This window comes from Salvelinus alpinus, chromosome 29, assembly GCF_045679555.1.
Source record: "Salvelinus alpinus chromosome 29, SLU_Salpinus.1, whole genome shotgun sequence".
NCBI lineage: Eukaryota > Metazoa > Chordata > Actinopteri > Salmoniformes > Salmonidae > Salvelinus > Salvelinus alpinus.
In genome coordinates, this window is record NC_092114.1 from 17,270,125 (window position 1) to 17,290,344 (window position 20,220).

Consider the following 20,220-nt stretch of genomic DNA (forward strand, 5'->3'; position numbering starts at 1 on the left):
ATCTGACGTAAGACAATGAGGTTTACCGATTAAATTATTGGCGCATATATCGTGTTCAACTTTTTCTTTCTATTTAAAACACAGGCAGGAGGCTCAAAGGAGTTTTAAACACACGCAGGAGGCTCAAAGGAGTTTTAAACACACGCAGGAGGCTCAAAGGAGTTCCAAAGGCCTTGACGAGGTGCAACGTGTGAACCTCCCTCGTTCTTCCGGGTGTGTGTACCTTCTTCATCCTTCAGGGAGGTGCAGACCACGTCTCTACAGATGTTCCTCTCCATCTCCACCTCCGCCTCAAAGAATGACTCCACCATCTCCTCCGACAAGTCCCCTAGAAACACACCACCACATCATCACCACAATCATAAACATCACCATATTCATAATCATCCACAACATCTTCGTAATAATCATCATCATGTCAGAGAGAAAGCGAGTGTGTGTGTGTGTGTGTGTGCCCTTACTCTGTTTACTGTCCTCCAGTCTGTCTTGGGCCTTTCTGAAGACTCGAAGGTGAGTAGCAAAGTCATCCACCAGTCTGGTGGTCAAATAAGGCTGCCAGTCCACATCTTTAGACCTGTATAACAGTGTGGTAACACAGTAGTAATAGGCTAGTTATGATGCCGTAATTGAGTAGTAGACTAGTTATAATGCAGTAGAGTAGTAATAGACTATATAAAGCAGTAGACTAGTTAAAGCAGTAATAGACGAGTTATAAAGCAGTAATAGACGAGTTATAAAGCAGTAATAGACGAGTTATAAAGCAGTAATAGACGAGTTATAAAGCAGTAATAGACGAGTTATAAAGCAGTAATAGACGAGTTATAATGCAGTAATAGACGAGTTATAATGCAGTAATAGACGAGTTATAATGCAGTTTATAATGCAGTAATAGACGAGTTATAATGCAGTTTATAATGCAGTAATAGACGAGTTATAATGCAGTTTATAATGCAGTAATAGACGAGTTATAATGCAGTAATAGACGAGTTATAATGCAGTAATAGACGAGTTATAATGCAGTAATAGACGAGTTATAATGCAGTAATAGACGAGTTATAATGCAGTAATAGACGAGTTATAATGCAGTAATAGACGAGTTATAATGCAGTAATAGACGAGTTATAATGCAGTAATAGACGAGTTATAATGCAGTAATAGAAGTTAGAATGCAGTAATAGAGGAGTTATAATGCAGTAATAGACGAGTTATAAAGCAGTAATAGACGAGTTATAAAGCAGTAATAGACGAGTTATAAAGCAGTAATAGACGAGTTATAATGCAGTTTATAATGCAGTAATAGACGAGTTATAATGCAGTAATAGACGAGTTATAATGCAGTAATAGACGAGTTATAATGCAGTAATAGACGAGTTATAATGCAGTAATAGACGAGTTATAATGCAGTTTATAATGCAGTAATAGACGAGTTATAATGCAGTAATAGACGAGTTATAATGCAGTAATAGACGAGTTATAATGCAGTAATAGAGGAGTTATAATGCAGTAATAGACGAGTTATAATGCAGTAATGTAGTTGTAATAGAATATTACCGTGTAGAGAACTGAACCAGAGCGTTCTGGACCGTCTGTCTGATTTCCAGCAGAAAAGAGTCATCCTCACTCAGAGTGTAATACCAGTACTGGATATAATCTCTCAACGCAAACTGGATGACCTGGAGGGAGAGAGGGAGAGAGTGAGAGAGGGGGAGAGAGGGAGAGAGGGAGAGAGTGAGAGAGGGGGAGAGGGGGAGAGAGGGAGAGAGAGGGAGGGTGTGAGAGAAAGAGTGAGAAACAGGCCAGTCCTTATTGTTGCTGAGAACTCCATGTTCATTGTACTAGAGCTGAGCGATACGAGACAATAAAATCCATATACAGTGACCATTCTTTTGTTATTTTGGTTCTGTACTCTAGCACTGAGTTTGAAAGGATACAATGACAATGAGGCTGAAGTGCAGACTGTCAGCTTTAATTTGAGGGTATTTTCATACATATCGGATGAACCGTTTAGAAGTTATAGGAGCTTTTGTACATAGTCCCCCCCCCCCATTTTCGGGCATCAAACAACATTGGACAGTTTAACATAATGTAGAATAAAGTAATAATTGTTAATATTTGGTCGCATATCCTTTGCATGCAATGACTGCTTGAAGTCTGCGATGCATCTACATCACCAGACGCTGGGTATCTTCCCTGGTGATGCTCTGCCAGGCCTGTACTGCAGCCATCTTTAGTTCCTCGCTCGTTTCGGGGACTTTTTGCCTTCAGTCTCCTCTTCAGCATGTAAAATGCATGTTCAATTAGATTCAGTTCCGGTGATTGACTCGGCCAGTCAAGGATTTTCCACTTTTTGGAAAATCCTTGACAAAAACCCCTTCGTTGCTCTAGCAGTATGTTTAGGGTCATTGTCTTGTTGCATGATGAAGTGCCGTCCAATGAGTTTGGAGGCATTTGGTTTTATCTGAGCAGATAAAATATTTCTGTAGACTTCAGAATTCATTGTTCTACTTCTGTCTGCAGTCACATCATCGATGAAGACAAGTGAGCCTGTTCCACTGGCAGCCATACAGGCCCAAGTCATAACACCCCCTCCACCATGTTCCACTGGCAGCCATACAGGCCCAAGCCATAACACCCCCTCCACCATGTTCCACTGGCAGCCATACAGGCCCAAGTCATAACACCCCCTCCACCATGTTCCACTGGCAGCCATACAGGCCCAAGTCATAACACCCCCTCCACCATGTTCCACTGGCAGCCATACAAGCCCAAGTCATAACACCCCCTCCACCATGTTTCACTGGCAGCCATACAAGCCCAAGTCATAACACCCCCTCCACCATGTTTCACTGGCAGCCATACAGGCCCAAGCCATAACACCCCCTCCACCATGTTCCACTGGCAGCCATACAGGCCCAAGCCATAACACCCCCTCCACCATGTTCCACTGGCAGCCATACAGGCCCAAGCCATAACACCCCCTCCACCATGTTTCACTGGCAGCCATACAGGCCCAAGCCATAACACCCCCTCCACCATGTTCCACTGGCAGCCATACAGGCCCAAGCCATAACACCCCCTCCACCATGTTTCACTGGCAGCCATGCAGGCCCAAGCCATAACACCCCCTCCACCATGTTTCACTGGCAGCCATACATGCCCAAGCCATAACACCCCCTCCACCATGTTTCACTGGCAGCCATACAGGCCCAAGCCATAACACCCCCTCCACCATGTTCCACTGGCAGCCATACAGGCCCAAGCCATAACACCCCCTCCACCATGTTTCACTGGCAGCCATACAGGCCCAAGCCATAACACCCCCTCCACCATGTTCCACTGGCAGCCATACAGGCCCAAGCCATAACACCCCCTCCACCATGTTTCACTGGCAGCCATACAGGCCCAAGCCATAACACCCCCTCCACCATGTTCCACTGGCAGCCATACAGGCCCAAGCCATAACACCCCCTCCACCATGTTCCACTGGCAGCCATACAGGCCCAAGCCATAACACCCCCTCCACCATGTTCCACTGGCAGCCATACAGGCCCAAGCCATAACACCCCCTCCACCATGTTCCACTGGCAGCCATACAGGCCCAAGCCATAACACCCCCTCCACCATGTTCCACTGGCAGCCATACAGGCCCAAGCCATAACACCCCCTCCACCATGTTTCACTGGCAGCCATACAGGCCCAAGCCATAACACCCCCTCCACCATGTTCCACTGGCAGCCATACAGGCCCAAGCCATAACACCCCCTCCACCATGTTTCACGGATGAGGTGGTATGCTTTGGATCATGGGCATGTCTTTTTTTCCTCCACACTTTCCTCTTTCCACCACTCTGGTACATGTTAATCTTTGTCTCATCTGTCCACAATACTTTTTTCCAGAACTCTTGGGGCTCTTTTAGGTGCTTTTTTAGCAAACTGTAATCTGGCCTTTCTGTTCTTCAGGCTTATCAGTGGTTTGCATCTTGTAGTGTACCCTCTGTAGTCCTGCTGGTGTAGTCTTCTACGTACAGTGAGGGAAAAAAGTATTTGATCCCCTGCTGATTTTGTACGTTTGCCCACTGACAAAGAAATGATCAGTCTATAATTTTAATGGTAGGTTTATTTGAACAGTGAGAGACAGAATAACAACAAAAAAATCCAGAAAAACGCATGTCAAAAACGTTATAAATTGATTTGCATTTTAATGAGGGAAATAAGTATTTGACCCCCTCTCAATCAGAAAGATTTCTGGCTCCCAGGTGTCTTTCATACAGGTAACGAGCTGAGATTAGGAGCACACTCTTAAAGGGAGTGCTCCTAATCTCAGTTTCTTACCTGTATAAAAGACACCTGTCCACAGAAGCAATCAATCAATCAGATTCCAAACTCTCCACCATGGCCAAGACCAAAGAGCTCTCCAAGGATGTTAGGGACAAGATTGTAGATCTACACAAGGTTGGAATGGGCTACAAGACCATTGCCAAGCAGCTTGGTGAGAAGGTGACAACAGTTGGTGCGATTATTCGCAAATGGAAGAAACACAAAAGAACTGTCAAACTCCCTTGGCCTAGGGCTCCATGCAAGATCTCACCTCGTGGAGTTGCAATGATCATGAGAATAGTGAGGAATCAGCCCAGAACTACACAGGAGGATCTTGTCAATGATCTCAAGGCAGCTGGGACCATAGTCACCAAGAAAACAATTGGTAACACACTACGCCGTGAAGGACTGAAATCCTGCAGCGCCCGCAAGGTCCCCCTGCTCAAGAAAGCACATATACATGCCCGTCTGAAGTTTGCCAATGAACATCTGAATGATTCAGAGGACAACTGGGTGAACGTGTTGTGGTCAGATGAGACCAAAATGGAGTTCTTTGGCATCAACTCAACTTGCCGTGTTTGGAGGAGGAGGAATGCTGCCTATGACCCCAAGAAACCATCCCCACCGTCAAACATGGCGGTGGAAACATTATGCTTTGGGGGTGTTTTTCTGCTAAGGGGACAGGACAACTTCACCGCATCAAAGGGACGATGGACGGGGCCATGTACCGTCAAATCTTGGGTGAAAACCTCCTTCCCTCAGCCAGGGTATTGAAAATGGGTCGTGGATGGGTATTCCAGCATGACAATGACCCAAAACACACGGCCAAGGCAACAAAGGAGTGGCTCAAGAATAAGCACATTAAGGTCCTGGAGTGGCCTAGCCAGTCTCCAGACCTTAATCCCATAGAAAATCTGTGGAGGGAGCTGAAGGTTCGAGTTGCCAAACGTCAGTCTCGAAACCTTAATTACTTGAAGAAGATCTGCAAAGAGGAGTGGGACAAAATCTCTCCTGAGATGTGTGCAAACCTGGTGGCCAACTACAAGAAACATCTGACCTCTGTGATTGCCAACAAGGGTTTTGCCACCAAGTACTAAGTCATGTTTTGCAGAGGGGTCAAATACTTATTTCCCTCATTAAAATGCAAATCAATTTATAAAATTTTTGACATGCGTTTTTCTTGATTTTTTTGTTGATATTCTGTCTCTCACTGTTCAAATAAACCTACCATTAAAATTACAGACTGATCATTTCTTTGTCAGTGGGCAAACGTACAAAATCAGCAGGGGATCAAATACTTTTTTCCCTCACTGTATGGTAGACTTTGACCCATCTACACCTGCATCCAGGAGAGTGTGTTTGATCTGTTGGGCTGTTGTCAGGGGGTTTTCTTCACCATAGAGAGTATTCTCCAGTCATCCACTACAGTGGTCTTCCTCAGTCTACTGGGTCTTTTGACATAATTGAGTTCACCGGTTGTTTTTTTTCTTGTTAATGATGAACCAAACTGTTGACTTGGGCATGCCCAGGGTTTTTGCAATGTTACTGATTGATTGATTTTCATTTCTGAGCCTTATGACGGCCAGCTTCATTTGCATCGACAGTGCCGTCTTCCTCATGTTGTCACACCCCAACAACAACCTCCAAAGGCAATAGCAAAGTCTAGAATCAATACTATTCATCATCACCTCTCCTGCATTCACTAACGACACAAATGAATACACCTGCCTAACGACACATCTGTGAAGCCAATTCAACAAATACTTCTAGTACCTTAAAATGGGGGGACCATGTACAAAAGGTGCTGTCATTTCTAAACGGTTCATCCGATACTGATGAAAATACCCTCAAATTAAAGCTGACAGTCTTCACTTCACCCTCATTGTCATTGTATCCTTTCAAACTCAAAGTGCTAGAGTACAGAACCAAAATAACCAAAAATGGTCACTGTCCAATGAATCATGGTGCTCACTGTAGCTGCTGTTTTACGGACTCCTGATAAATTCAACTATTTTGTGTGTTTCTTTGATGCTCATCTTAAAGGAAAACTCCAGCCAAACACTATCTTTTGGTATTTGTTTCATTAGTCCATTGTTGATATAATCCCAAAATGTTTTGCATGTCAGCAATCAAGTTTCAAATACATATAACCTTCAAAATACAGAAATACAGCCGGTATGATGCCTATTGCATTATATGATGCCAACTCCACCATACCGGCTGTATTTCTGTATTTTGAAAGTTATACATCTTGAAAACGTCTCCGCCATCACTTCCTATGACCGAAAAAGTATTATGGACATCAGAACAGCGATCACGAACCTCTAAGATTTCTACTTCAACGAGTGGGCCGCGCTGGACATTCTGCTTACTCCGGACCATGCCCTAATCCCCAGGACTCAAAGAGGAAGCGGCGGGGGGAAAAAAGGCAGGTGAGGTTGACCTCCTAACAAGATTAAGTCGGCGAACGAATAGACCACCATTGCCCTCTGTTCTGTTAGCGAAAGTGCAGACTGGAAGAAGAAAAAAAAGGGATGAAGACTATCCTATCAACGGGACCTGAAGAACTGTAATATTCTGTGATTTTCCTGGTCTTGGCTGAACAAGGACATGGATAATATATACCCGTTTCTTCATGCATTGTCTCGACCAGACGGCAGCCTCGGGTAAGACTAAGTGGGGAGGAGTGTTTCTTCATGCATTGTCTCGACCAGACGGCAGCCTCGGGTAAGACTAAGTGGGGAGGGGTGTTTCTTCGTGCATTGTCTCGACCAGACGGCAGCCTCGGGTAAGACTAAGTGGGGAGGGGTGTTTCTTCATGCATTGTCTCGACCAGACGGTAGCCCCGGGTAAGACTAAGTGGGGAGGGGTGTTTCTTCATGCATTGTCTCGACCAGACGGTAGCCTCGGGTAAGACTAAGTGGGGAGGGGTGTTTCTTCATGCATTGTCTCGACCAGACGGTAGCCTCGGGTAAGACTAAGTGGGGAGGGGTGTTTCTTCGTGCATTGTCTCGACCAGACGGTAGCCTCGGGTAAGACTAAGTGGGGAGGGGTGTTTCTTCGTTAAGAGCAGCTGGTACACGATCTCTAAATGTTAAGGAAGTCTCAAGTTTCTGCTTACTATAATACCTGATGATAAGCTGCAGACCATACTATTTACCAAGAGAGTTTACAGCTATATATATATTTTTGTACCTGTCCATTTACCATCACAAACAGATGCTGGCACTCAACGAGCTGTATAGACGGGTTGGTTGTTTATCAACAAATCCGACAGGTGCGCAACTATGTGGCAAAACAGACGGGTTGGATTAGACTTGACAACATGTAAGCTATATTCTGTCTCCATTGTTTATTGAAAACATGAATAAATGTGTTGAATTAGCACTTTTTGTCTTTGAAATAGACCGTTACAGTTGTTGGTTAGCTAGCTAGCAAATTTTTTGACATATTAGCATTGACATGAAATCAGTAGTAAAACACCTCAAAACTAGACATTGTACTTAGAACCAGATGAAACGAGCTGAAATGAGTCACGATTCCCCACATGACCTGTTGTCATTCTTGCTAGCAATCTGGCAATCCAGAATCACAACAACACGCTGACATCAGCCCCATGGAAGTGGGCACATCATTTGTGACATTGTCAGCTAACCCATCTATAGTGCGTTAAAGGGGAAGGGAAACACTAGGCTTTAGAACGCCAGCTAACTCTAAATCTAACCCATCTATGAGGCCTTAAAGGGGAAGGGAAACACTAGGTTTTAGAAAGCAGGCTAAATGTAACTGTATATCTAACCCATCTATAGGGCTTCAAGCAAACAAGAAAACACACATCCACACACTTCTCGTGGCCGGTGATTTTAAGGCAGGGAAACTGAAATCCGTTTTTACCAGCATGTCACCAGTGCAACTAGAGGCGACAAAACTCTAGATCACCTTTACTCCACACAGAAACCCGTACAAGGCTCAATATCACCTTTACTCCACACAGAAACCCGTACAAGGCTCAATATCACCTTTACTCCACACAGAAACCCATACAAGGCTCAATATCACCTTTACTCCACACAGAAACCCGTACAAGGCTCAATATCACCTTTACTCCACACAGAAACCCATACAAGGCTCAAGATCACCTTTACTCCACACAGAAACCCGTACAAGGCTCAATATCACCTTTACTCCTCACACAGAAACCCATACAAGGCTCAATATCACCTTTACTCCACACAGAAACCCATACAAGGCTCCAGATCACCTTTACTCCACACAGAAACCCATACAAGGCTCAATATCACCTTTACTCCTCACACAGAAACCCATACAAGGCTCAATATCACCTTTACTCCTCACACAGAAACCCATACAAGGCTCAATATCACCTTTACTCCTCACACAGAAACCCATACAAGGCTCAATATCACCTTTACTCCACACAGAAACCCATACAAGGCTCCAGATCACCTTTACTCCTCACACAGAAACCCGTACAAGGCTCAATATCACCTTTACTCCTCACACAGAAACCCATACAAGGCTCAATATCACCTTTACTCCACACAGAAACCCATACAAGGCTCCAGATCACCTTTACTCCTCACACAGAAACCCGTACAAGGCTCAATATCACCTTTACTCCACACAGAAACCCATACAAGGCTCCAGATCACCTTTACTCCTCACACAGAAACCCATACAAGGCTCAATATCACCTTTACTCCTCACACAGAAACCCATACAAGGCTCCAGATCACCTTTACTCCTCACACAGAAACCCATACAAGGCTCAATATCACCTTTACTCCTCACACAGAAACCCATACAAGGCTCCAGATCACCTTTACTCCACACAGAAACCCATACAAGGCTCCAGATCACCTTTACTCCACACACAGAAACCCATACAAGGCTCTTCCTCGCATTCCCCTTGGCAAATCTGATCATAACTCTTTCCTCCTGCTTACAAGCAAAAACAGGAAGTACCAATAACGCACTCAATACGGAAGTGGTCCGATGAAGTGGATGCTAAGCTGTTTTGCTAGCACAGACTGGAATATGTTCTGGGATTCATCTGATAACATTGAGGAGTTTACCACATCCGTCACTGGCTTCATTAATATGTGCATCCACAACGTCGTCCCCACAGTGACCGTACGTACATATCCCAACCAGAAAGAATGGATTACAGGCAACATCCGCACTGAGGTAAAGGCTAGAACAAGGTTGCCCAACCCTCTGGCTGGAGATCTACTGTCCAACCCTAATTTAACACACCTGATTCTACTAATTAGCTGCTCAACAAGACCTTAACTAGCTGAATCAGATGTGCTAAATTAGGGTTGGACTGAAAACCTACAGGACAGTAGATCTCCAGGAAGAGGGTTGGGCAGCCCTGGGCTGGAGCTATCACTTTCAAGGAGCGGGACACTAATCTGGATGCGTATAAGAAATCCCACTATGACCTCCGACGAGCCATCAAACAGGCATCAATACAGGACTAAGACTGAATCCTACTACACTAAGATTGAATCCTACTACACTAAGATTGAATCCTACTACACTAAGATTGAATCCTACTACGCCGGCTCTGACAATTGTCGAATGTGGCAGGGTTTGCAAACTATCAGGGATTACAAAGAGAAACTTAGCTGGGAACTGCCCAGTGACGTGAGCCTACCAGATGAGCTTAATGCCTTCTATGCTCACTTCGAGGCAAGCAAAAATTAACCATGGTTGAGCGAACCAGCTACTATTGAATTAACATGGTCCACACACACCAACCCAGTCGTGAAGGCAAAACAACGCCACTGAAAAGATTTGGTATGGGCCCTCAGATCTTCAAAAAGTTCTACAGCTGCACCATTGAGAGCATCTTGACTGGCTGCATCACCGCTTGGTCTGGCAACAGCTTGGCATCCGACCACAAGGTGCTAGAGAGCAGTCTAGTGCGTATGGCCCAGTACATCACTGGGGCCGAGCTCCCTGCCATCCAGGACCTCTATAGCAGGCGGTGTATACTCCAACCACCCAAGTCATAGACTGTTCTCTCTGCTACCGCACGGCAAGCAGTACTGCTGCACCAAGTCTGGAACCAACAGGACCCTGAACAGATTCTACATTCAAGCCATAATAATACTAAATAGTCCGGCTAACTATTTGGGTAACTAGCTGCATTGACCCCCCACCTCCACCCCCCCACCTTTGCACTTGATTTAATTTTTGCATTGAAAAAGGTAATTTTCCCACAATTGCAACGGTCATATGCTTCTCAGAATGCATCTCTCCCTCCTCCGTGTCACAGTGGGGAGAAGGAGTGAGAGTCAGCAACCGATAGCCAAACAGGGACAGGCAGATACTTGAATAGCCGGAATCAACGTAACGCATAGACTAACGATGACCAAATCATGTTTTTAGAACAATCAATCTACAAGAACGGAAATTACAGACAAATAAGCAAAATCAACTCTCTATTCAACTTGGTCATAGTTGGATAGAGAGAAGAAGAAGCTAGGTAGCAGAAAGTTACTCATCGGGCCATGTCATCACTGTGCTCCCTCTCTGTTTGTTTTCACACACCCATTCTTCATCCTTCTGTTGAGTCACTAACCTGTTGAAGAGGCTCGTCTATGTAGTTGGAGCCAGTCAGTCTCCTGTCGATCTGTATAGGCTTTGGCTCCAGCCTCATCTCATCCAATGTCTGGGAGAGGGGAGAGAGGAGTAAGGATAGTTTTTTTTTGTGTGTGTGTGTGTGTGTGTTGTGTGTGTGTTGTGTGTGTGTTGTGTGTGTGTTGTGTGTGTCCTACCTTCAGTATACCCGTTTGCGTGGCCGGAAGATAGGATTGTTCACACCTCTCTAGATGTCTCTCTGAGTTGGTTTTCCCAAACAACAGAGTGACCGCAAAACCACTGGTGAGGAGAGAAGGGGAGGCAGGTGACGGGGTGAGGTGAGGAGAGGAAGGACGAGGGTGAGGACAGGGGCGAAGAGAGAAGGGAGAGAACAGGTAAACCAGATTTTAAGACAACAAAGATGACAGCCCATTTCATAAGAACACATCTATAAATGACTTCATAACTGAAAAACTTGTTGTATACACTTACCCTCCTACGAAGCAGAAGATATAGAAGGCCAGGTAGAAGACAGCGAAGGGTCCAAATGTGATGAGGAAAAGCACCACTCCTAGACCCCCCCATCCCCACACAGACAGACTGGCCTACAGAGAGACAGAAATATTCACTTTTGTTTATTAGCTATTTCACTTGATTTGGCAATGTAAACATACGTTTCCCATGACAATACAGCCCTTTGAAATGAGAGAAAGAGAGGGGGTTCACATATAATAACAAATCTGCAACAATATCCCATTTTAGAGAAAGTCAGATGGAATGTGATAGAGAGAGGGGGGGAGAGAGAAGGGGGGAGAGCGAGGGGGGGAGAGAGAAGGGGGGAGAGAGAAGGGGGGAGAGAGAAGGGGGGAGAGAGAAGGGGGAGAGAGAAGGGGAGAGAGGGGAGAGAGGGGAGAGAGGGGAGGGAGAGAGTAGGGAGAGAGTAGGGAGAGAGAAGGGCGAGAGAGAAGGGCGAGAGAGAAGGGCGAGAGAGAAGGGCGAGAGAGAAGGGCGAGAGAGAAGGGCGAGAGAGAAGGGCGAGAGAGAAGGGGGAGAGAGGGGAGAGAGGGGAGGAGAGAGGGGGAGAGAAGAGAGAGAGGGGGAGAAGGGAGAGAGGGGGGGAAAGAAGGGAAAGAGGGGAGAGAGAGAAGGGAGAGAGAGGGGGGAGAGAGAGAAGGGAGAGAGAAGGGAGAGAGAGGGGGGAGAGAAGAGAGAGAGAGGGGGAGAGAAGAGAGAGGGGTGGAGAGAAGAGAGAGAGGGGGGAGAAGAGAGAGAGAGGGAGGAAAGAAGGGAAAGAGAGATGGGAGAGAGAAGGGAGAGAGAGGGGGGAGAGAGAGAAGGGAGAGAGAAGGGAGAAAGAGGGGAGAGAGAACGGAGAGAGAGGGGAGAAAGAGAGAAGGGAGAGAGGGGGGGGGGGGGGGAGAGGGGAGAGGGGAGAGAGAGTTCCTTATCTTCAGGTTTCCTGGTATTGTCAGAGCAGGAAACAAAGAAATTCTAACTGCTGACCTCACCGCTAATGGCGTTAGTTATCTCACTGCATCCTAACCCAGTCTCATACAGCTTACAGGCTCCCGCTAACAAGCTAACTGCTAATGCTATGTCTCGCATTGTAACCTGTGACCCAGTCTCACGCTAACAAACTGCTAATGCTATCGTAGCGTTCTCCCTGCATCCCGACCTTGTCTCACACAGCCTACAGCGCAGGCTAACACGAGCAAGCTAATGCTAGCAGTCTGTCTACGTAACCCAGTCTCCAGCCAATACTGGCACATATCATACATGCTAACAACCTACAATGAGTTAATTCATTACCTCGGGTGATTAGTTTACATCTGAGAGATTATTCAGGCTACTTGAAAGACAGCCAGGCTAACAGCTAAAGCTGGTCCCAAATCTATTCTGCATGAGGATTGTCTTCCAGAGGCTCTAAATTAATTTAGTTTACATTGATTGTTTAGTTGACATTATTCTGATCGTTTTCTGTGAGCGGTAAGCGTTCCAGGAGTGCTAAATGAGACAGGTGTGTGTTTTTATTTCACCTTTATTTAACCAGGTAGGCCAGTTGAGAACAAGTTCTCATTTACAACTGCGACCTGGCCAAGATAAAGCAAAGCAGTGCGACAAAATCAACAGAGTTACACATGGAATAAACAAACATACAGTCAATAACACAATAGAAAAATCGATGTACAGTGTGTGGAAATGTAGAAGATTAGGGAGGTAAGGCAATAAATAGGCCATAGTGGCAAAATAATTCAAATTTAGCATTAACACTGGAGTGATAGATGTGCAGAAGTAGAGATAGTGGGTGCAAAAGAGCAAAAAAAAATGGGGATGAGTTAGTTGGGTGGGCTATTTACAGATGGGCTATGTACAGGTGCAGTGATCGGTAAGCTGCTCTGACAGCTGATGCTTACAGTTAGTGAGGGAGATAAGTCTCCAGCGATTTTTGTAATTCATTCCAGTCATTGGCAGCAGAGAACTGGAAGGAAAGGCGGCCAAAGGAAGTGTTGGCTTTGGGGGTGACCAGTGAAATATACCTGCTGGAGCGCGTGCTACGGGTGGTTGTTGCTATGGTGACCAGTGAGCTGAGATAAGGCGGGGCTTTACCTAGCAGAGACTTGTAGATGACCTGAAGCCAGTGGGTTTGGCGACGAATATGTAGCGAGGGCCAGCCAACGTGAGGATACAGGTCGCAGTGGTGGGTAGTATATGGGGCTTTGGTGACAAAACGGATGGTACTGTGATAGACTACATCCAATTTGCTGAGTAGTGTTGGAGGCTATTTTGTAAATTGCATCACCGAAGTCAAGGATTGGTAGGATAGCCAGTTTTACGAGGGTATGTTTGGCAGCATGAGTGAAGGAGGCTTTGTTGCGAGATAGGAAGCTGATTCTAGATTTTATTTTGGATTGGAGATGCTTAATGTGAGTCTGGAAGGAGAGTTTACAGTCTAACCAGACTGCCGTAGAAAAATGCTTACAGAAATTCTCAATTATCGTGGATTTATTGGTGGTGACATTGTTTCCTATTCTCAGTGCAGTGGGCAAATGGGAGGAGGTGCTCTTATTCTCCATGGACCTTACAGTGTCCCAAAACTTTTTGGAATTAGTGCTACAGGACACAAATTCCTGTTTGAAAAAGCTAGCCTTTTCTTTCCTAACTGACTGTGTACATTGGTTCCTGACTTCCCTGAAAAGTTGCATATCGCGGGGGCTATTCGATGCTAATACAGTACGCCACAGGATGTGTGTGTGTGTGTGTGTGTGTGTGTGCGTGCGTGTGTGTGTGCGTGACTGTCACTCAATGAAGCAGGGCACTCCAGGTGCAGGAAGGAAGGGAAAACTAGACCATGGTTAACACAGACTTGCTCCTGAAAGGAAGTGTACAGTTTACACATTATAGGCCCAGGACAGGACACTCACTGTAGAGCCACCACCCTGCTGAGAGCGATAGTGCCCGGGGTTCAGGTCATCTACACTATAGTGCCTGGGGTTCAGGTCATCTACACTATACAGCGATAGTGCCCGGGGTTCAGGTCATCTACACAAGTTGGATAGAGTGCCTGAGGGATTAAATAACCATCATTACAGGAGGAAGGTTTCTAAGGATACACAGAGTTGAAGTCGGAAGTTTACATACACCTTAGCCAAATACATTTAAACTCAGTTTTTCACAATTCCTGACATATAATCCTAGTAACAATTCCCTGTCTTAGGTCAGTTAGGATAACCACTTTGTTTTAAGAATGTGAAATGTCAGAATAATAGTAGAGAATGATTTATTTCAGCTTTTATTTTTTCCATCACATTCCCAGTTGGTCAGAAGTTTACATACACTCAATTTGTATATTTAGTAGCTTTACCTTTAAATTGTTTAACTTGGGCCAAACGTTTCGGGTAGCCTTCCACAAGCTTCCCACAATAAGTTGGGTGAATTTTGGCCCATTCTTCCTGACAGAGCTGGTGTAACTGAGTCAGGATTGTAGGCCTCCATGCTCGCACACGCTTTTTCAGTTCTGCCTACAAATTTTCTATAGGATTGAGATCAGGGCTTTGTGATGGCCACTCCAATATCTTGACTTTGTTGTACTTAAGCCATTTTGTCACAACTTTGGAAGTATGCTTGGGGTCATTGTCCATTTGGAAGACCCATTTGCGACCAAGCTTTAACTTCCTGACTGATGTCTTGAGATGTTGCTTCAATATATCCACATAATTTTCCTTCCTCATGATGTCATCTATTTTGTGAAGTGCCCCAGTCCCTCCTGCAGCAAAGCACCCCCACTACATGATGCTGCCACCCCGTGCTTCACGGTTGGGATGGTGTTCTTCAGCTTGCAAGCCTCCCCCATTTTCCTCCAAACATAACGATGGTCATTATGGCCAAACAGTTCTATTTTTGTTGACCAGAGGAGATTTCACCAAAAAGTACGATCTTTGTCCCCATGTGCAGTTGCAAACCGTAGTCTGGCTTTTTAATGGCGTTTTTTGAGCAGTGGCTTCTTCCTTGCTGAGCGGCCTTTCAGGTTATGTCGATATAGGACTCGTTTTTACTGTGGATATAGATACTTTTGTACCCGTTTCCTCCAGCATCTTCACAAGGTCCTTTGCTGTTGTTCTGGGAGTGATTTGCACTTTTCGCACCAAAGTACGTTCATCTCTAGGAGACAGAACGCGTCTCCTTCCTGAGCGGTATGACGGCTGCGTGGTCCCATGGTGTTTATTCTTGCGTACTATTGTTTGTACAGATGAACGTCGTACCTTCAGGCGTTTGGAAATTGCTCCCAAGGATGATCCAGACTTGTGGAGGTCTACAATGTTTTTTCTGAGGTCTTGGGTGATTTCTTTAGATTTTCCCATGATGTCAAGCAAAGAGGCACTGAGTTTGAAGGTAGGCCTTGAAATACATCCACAGGTACATCTCCAATTGACTCAAATGATGTCAATTAGCCTAACAGAAGCTTCTAAAGCTATGACATAATTTTCTGGAATTTTCCGAGCTGTTTAAAGGCACAGTCAACTTAGTGTATGTAAACTTCTGACCCACTGGAATTGTGATACAGTGAACTATAAGTGAAATAATCTGTCTGTAAACAATTGTTGGAAAAATGACTTGTGTCATGCACAAAGTAGATGTCTTAACCGACTTGCCAAAACTATAGTTCGTTAACCTCTTTATGATAGGGGGCAGCATTTTCACTTTTGGATGAATTGCATGCCCATAGTGAACTGCCTCCTACTCTGTCCCAGATGCTAATATATGCATATTGTTATTGGATATAAAACACTCTGAAGTTTCTAAAACTGTTTGAATGATGTCTGTGAGTATAACAGAACTCCTATGGCAGGTAAAAACCTGAGAAAAAATCCAAACAGGAAGTGAGAATTCTGAGACTGGTTAATGTTCAACTCATCGCCGATTCAATTCCCTGTAAGATATGGATCTGTTTGCACTTCCTACGCCTTTCACTAGATGTCAACAGTCTGTAGAACGTGGAAGGAAGCTTATGCTGTGTTGTGGGGCCGGATGGGAGGTGTTTGAGTCAGTGGTCTGGCAGATTGCCAGTTCCTGGTCACGCGCTTTCCTCATGATATCACCTTGCGTTCCATAACTTCTACAGACATGAAGGAATGCTCCGGTTGGAACGTTATTGGATATATATGATAACAACATCCTGAAGATTGATTTTCTACTTAGTTTGACCAGTTTATTCGACCTGTTATATAACTTTTTGAAGTTTTCGTCCGAGTTCGCCTGCATTTGCGTGAGCGTTTGGACATGTGCACTAAACATGCTAGCAAAAGTAGCTACTTAGACATAAGTAATGGACATTATCGAACAAAACAACAATTTATTGTGGAACTAGGATTCCTGGGAGTGCATTCTGATGAAGATGATCAAAGGTAAGGGAATATTTATGATGTAATTTCGTATTTCTGTTGACTCCAACATGGCGGAGAAATGTTATGTTTGAGCGCCGTCTCAGATTTTTGCATGGTGTGCTTTTTACGTAAAGTTTTTTTTAAATCTGACACAGCGGTTGCATTAAGAACAAGTGTATCTTTAATTATATGTAAAACATGTATCTTTCATCAAAGTTTATGAGTATTTCTGTTATTTGACGTGGCTCTCTGCAATTTCTCCGGATATTTTGGAGGCATTTCTGAACATGGCGCCAATGTAAACTGAGATTTGTGGATATAAATATGCACATTATCGAACAAAACATAAATGTATTGTGTTACATGATGTCCTATGAGTGTCATCTGATGAAGATCATCAAAGGTTAGTGATTAATTTTATCTCTATTTCTGCTTTTTGTGACCACTATCTTTTGCTGGGGAAATGGCTGTGTTTTTCTGTGGCTATGTACAGAGCTAACATAATCGTTGTGTGCTTTCGCCGTAAATCCTTTATGAAATCAGACATGTTGGCTGGATTCACAACATGTGTAGCTTTAATTTGGTATCTTTCATGTGTGATTTCATGAAAGATTGATTTTTATAGTAATATATTTGAATTTGACGCGCTACATTTTTTCTGGCTTTTGGCCAAGTGGGATGCTACCGTCCCACATATCCCAGAGAAGTTAACAAGAAATGTGTGGAGTGGTTGAAAAACAAGTTTTAATGACTCCAAACTAAGTGTATGTAAACTTCCGACTTCAACTGTAGGTATTGTTCTCACTGACATAACAAATGGCCAAGTTCCAACCAACATATAGTGAACAAAAATATAATTGAAACATGTAAAGTTTTGGTCCCATGTTTCATGACAACAGAAGTGCAATGCTATTTGGCTAGCAGCCACACACACAAGTAAATGGGCGTGCAATGAAAAAGGTATGTTTAGCGAAAACTATGCATTTGCCATCATATTTCTAATGTTTATCATTGAAAGAACGTAGCCAGCTACTTTTTCTAAAGCATTTTAACTTCCAACCAGAGGAAAAACTACACCAGCGGAAAGTAAAACTATACCGGAGGAATGTTCCGGAGAAAAGTAGCCTTCACATCACTCAAAGAGCTGTCTGGATAGGAAAGTAGCCTTCACATCAGTCAGAGCTGTCTGGTGATCCAACGACAATAGCAAAGATATTTCCTCTGAGTGGAAAAGTGCAACTGAAGCACGAAATGAGTCCTTCCACATTCATGATTTGGACCAAACCCTGAATGAAGCAAAGCAGAATTGACAAAAACAAGCATTTTATATCTGCTTTTACAAGACGCAGCAAGATATTTATGTTTTATCCTTCCTTTTTTTGCGCGAAAAAAACATGCCCCTTGAGAGACACTAGAACTAGTGATGCACAAATATGAAATTTTTGGCCGATACTGATATCCAATATTTTCCTTGCCAAAAACCCGATACCGATATTTAAAAAAAAATTGCGGCCTTTTAAGAATTTTAGTACAGTTAAACAGTTAACACACACACAGCGGTGCAAGAGGCGTCACTACAGTCCCTGGTTCGAATCCAGGCTGTATCACATCCGGCCGTGATTTGGAGTCCCATAGGGCGGTGCACAATTGGCCCAGCGTCATCCGGGCCGTCATTGTAAATAAGAAATTGTTCTTAACTGACTTGCCTAGTTAAATAAAAGTTACACACACACACAAGTTATTTGTTGGCATTTACATATGCCCCCATTACCTGTTAAACATAATCAAAACATTTCTTTCACCTACTTGCTGTGTTGTTTCGTTCTTCATTTTGTTCAGTCATTTCATTCTCAACCAGGTTTTCTACGGAACGCCGTTTGGGTCTTTGCGTGTCAAATAACACTATTTGACGTGTCAAATAAGCTTGTTGACCAATCAGGACCTGAATATGACTGCACGTCACAATTTAATGCGTTCATTAATTTTTTACGTAGTTATTACACATTGACTACACTATCACTCGTATTTCATATGTCATAATTCATCGATACGTATGCTATGATGCTGGTAAAGTTGTCTCGTGCACCTACAGTGCTGGTCATAAAAAAAGCTAGCTAGTTCATGGATGCAAACAATGTTCTTCCCCAAAAACATAGCAAAACGACAATATAGTTAGCTAGCTAACTATATAGCTAGGTGTCATCATCTAAAATAACCCTAATTCATAAGATAGTTCTTATTTGATTAATGGTGGTCGGACCCATCTATGTGAAGCTAGCCACAATAAGGATTAGCTACCAGTGGACTTTGCGGTTAGCCTTAAAAATAAAAGTATGGCATAATTCTACTTTTTGTATTCATTTGAATCACTCTCAATGACATACTTTAATTTGAAGGCAAACCGCAAATTCCACTATTGTGCCTAATCCTTATCGTGGCTAGCTTCACAACACATAACCCGGTCCGGATCGAGCATCACTAGCCAGATGAAGCTAGCTGGCTGCATATAACATTAGCTTTGGGCAACAGGGTTAAGTAGCTGGCTTGCTATTTATTTTCATGAACTGAAGTTCAATTTCAATAGGCGAACAACAAGTGGCAACCTAGCTAATACTTACAAGGATTCCTAAATCATTGCTAAGAATAATGAAAATGACTGCAGTTTCTATCGGTCATTGTTTTTAGGCTGGTTGTATTGGTACTATCTAGGTACCAAGCTAAAGCTAGCTACCCCAGAAGTTGCAGTCGAACAAATGATGCTTTATTACCAACGCGGTACCGTAAACACATCGTTCATGGCCGGTGTTTGCAGACTTTTTTGTACAGCTTTGACAGTGCTACTATCTTTTTTGACACGCAAAGACCCAAACGGCGTTCCATAGTATGTATGTCGTGAAGCTAATAGCCGTGACGCTATTACTGTGTAACTCCGGTAGGGCAACATCTGAAAAATAGCGCACTTGGTAGTGTGTACCGGTGCTCGACCAGTCGGTCGAAAGCCAACATCACCCACAACAGAGAACGGTTGATTGTTAAGGGCAATGAATTCTATTATTTTGGTGTTAATGGATTTTGCCTTTGAGTTGTCTCGCTGAAATTCTCTCTTTCAAATGACTGCTTGACTTGTTAACTGCTCGATCCACACAGCAGACATTGTGGGCTAGGTTAGGAATGCTGTGTTGCACGTGTAGTCCAACATTTTACGTGGCGTCATTACGCCATGTACCTACGTTATATAGGTGTGCACGGGTGCTTTGACATCGGTTAACATCGGCGTTAAACTAGACGTCGGGCCGATACCGATGTTGGCATTTTTAGCTAATGTCAGCCGATTCCGATATGTTCACCGATATATCGTGCATCCCTAACTAGAACCACAGAGTTTCTGAACACAGAGGTTCAACATCGCAAGA

The 20,220-nt window shown here is 44.0% G+C and overlaps 1 protein-coding gene across 1 annotated transcript in view; it reads right to left on the reverse strand.

The window, feature by feature from the left end:
• The window catches only part of LOC139559173 (sorting nexin-13-like), a 51,439-nt gene that overhangs the window by 18,323 nt on the left and 12,896 nt on the right, over positions 1 to 20,220 (reverse strand). Inside the window, exons 2-7 of the mRNA XM_071374940.1 lie at positions 11,418 to 11,530; positions 11,123 to 11,225; positions 10,927 to 11,016; positions 1,552 to 1,673; positions 462 to 574; positions 224 to 328 (exon numbers count right to left, since the gene is read on the reverse strand). Coding sequence (XP_071231041.1) covers positions 224 to 328; positions 462 to 574; positions 1,552 to 1,673; positions 10,927 to 11,016; positions 11,123 to 11,225; positions 11,418 to 11,530 — 646 coding nt within the window. The remainder of the gene's footprint in view (positions 1 to 223; positions 329 to 461; positions 575 to 1,551; positions 1,674 to 10,926; positions 11,017 to 11,122; positions 11,226 to 11,417; positions 11,531 to 20,220) is intronic.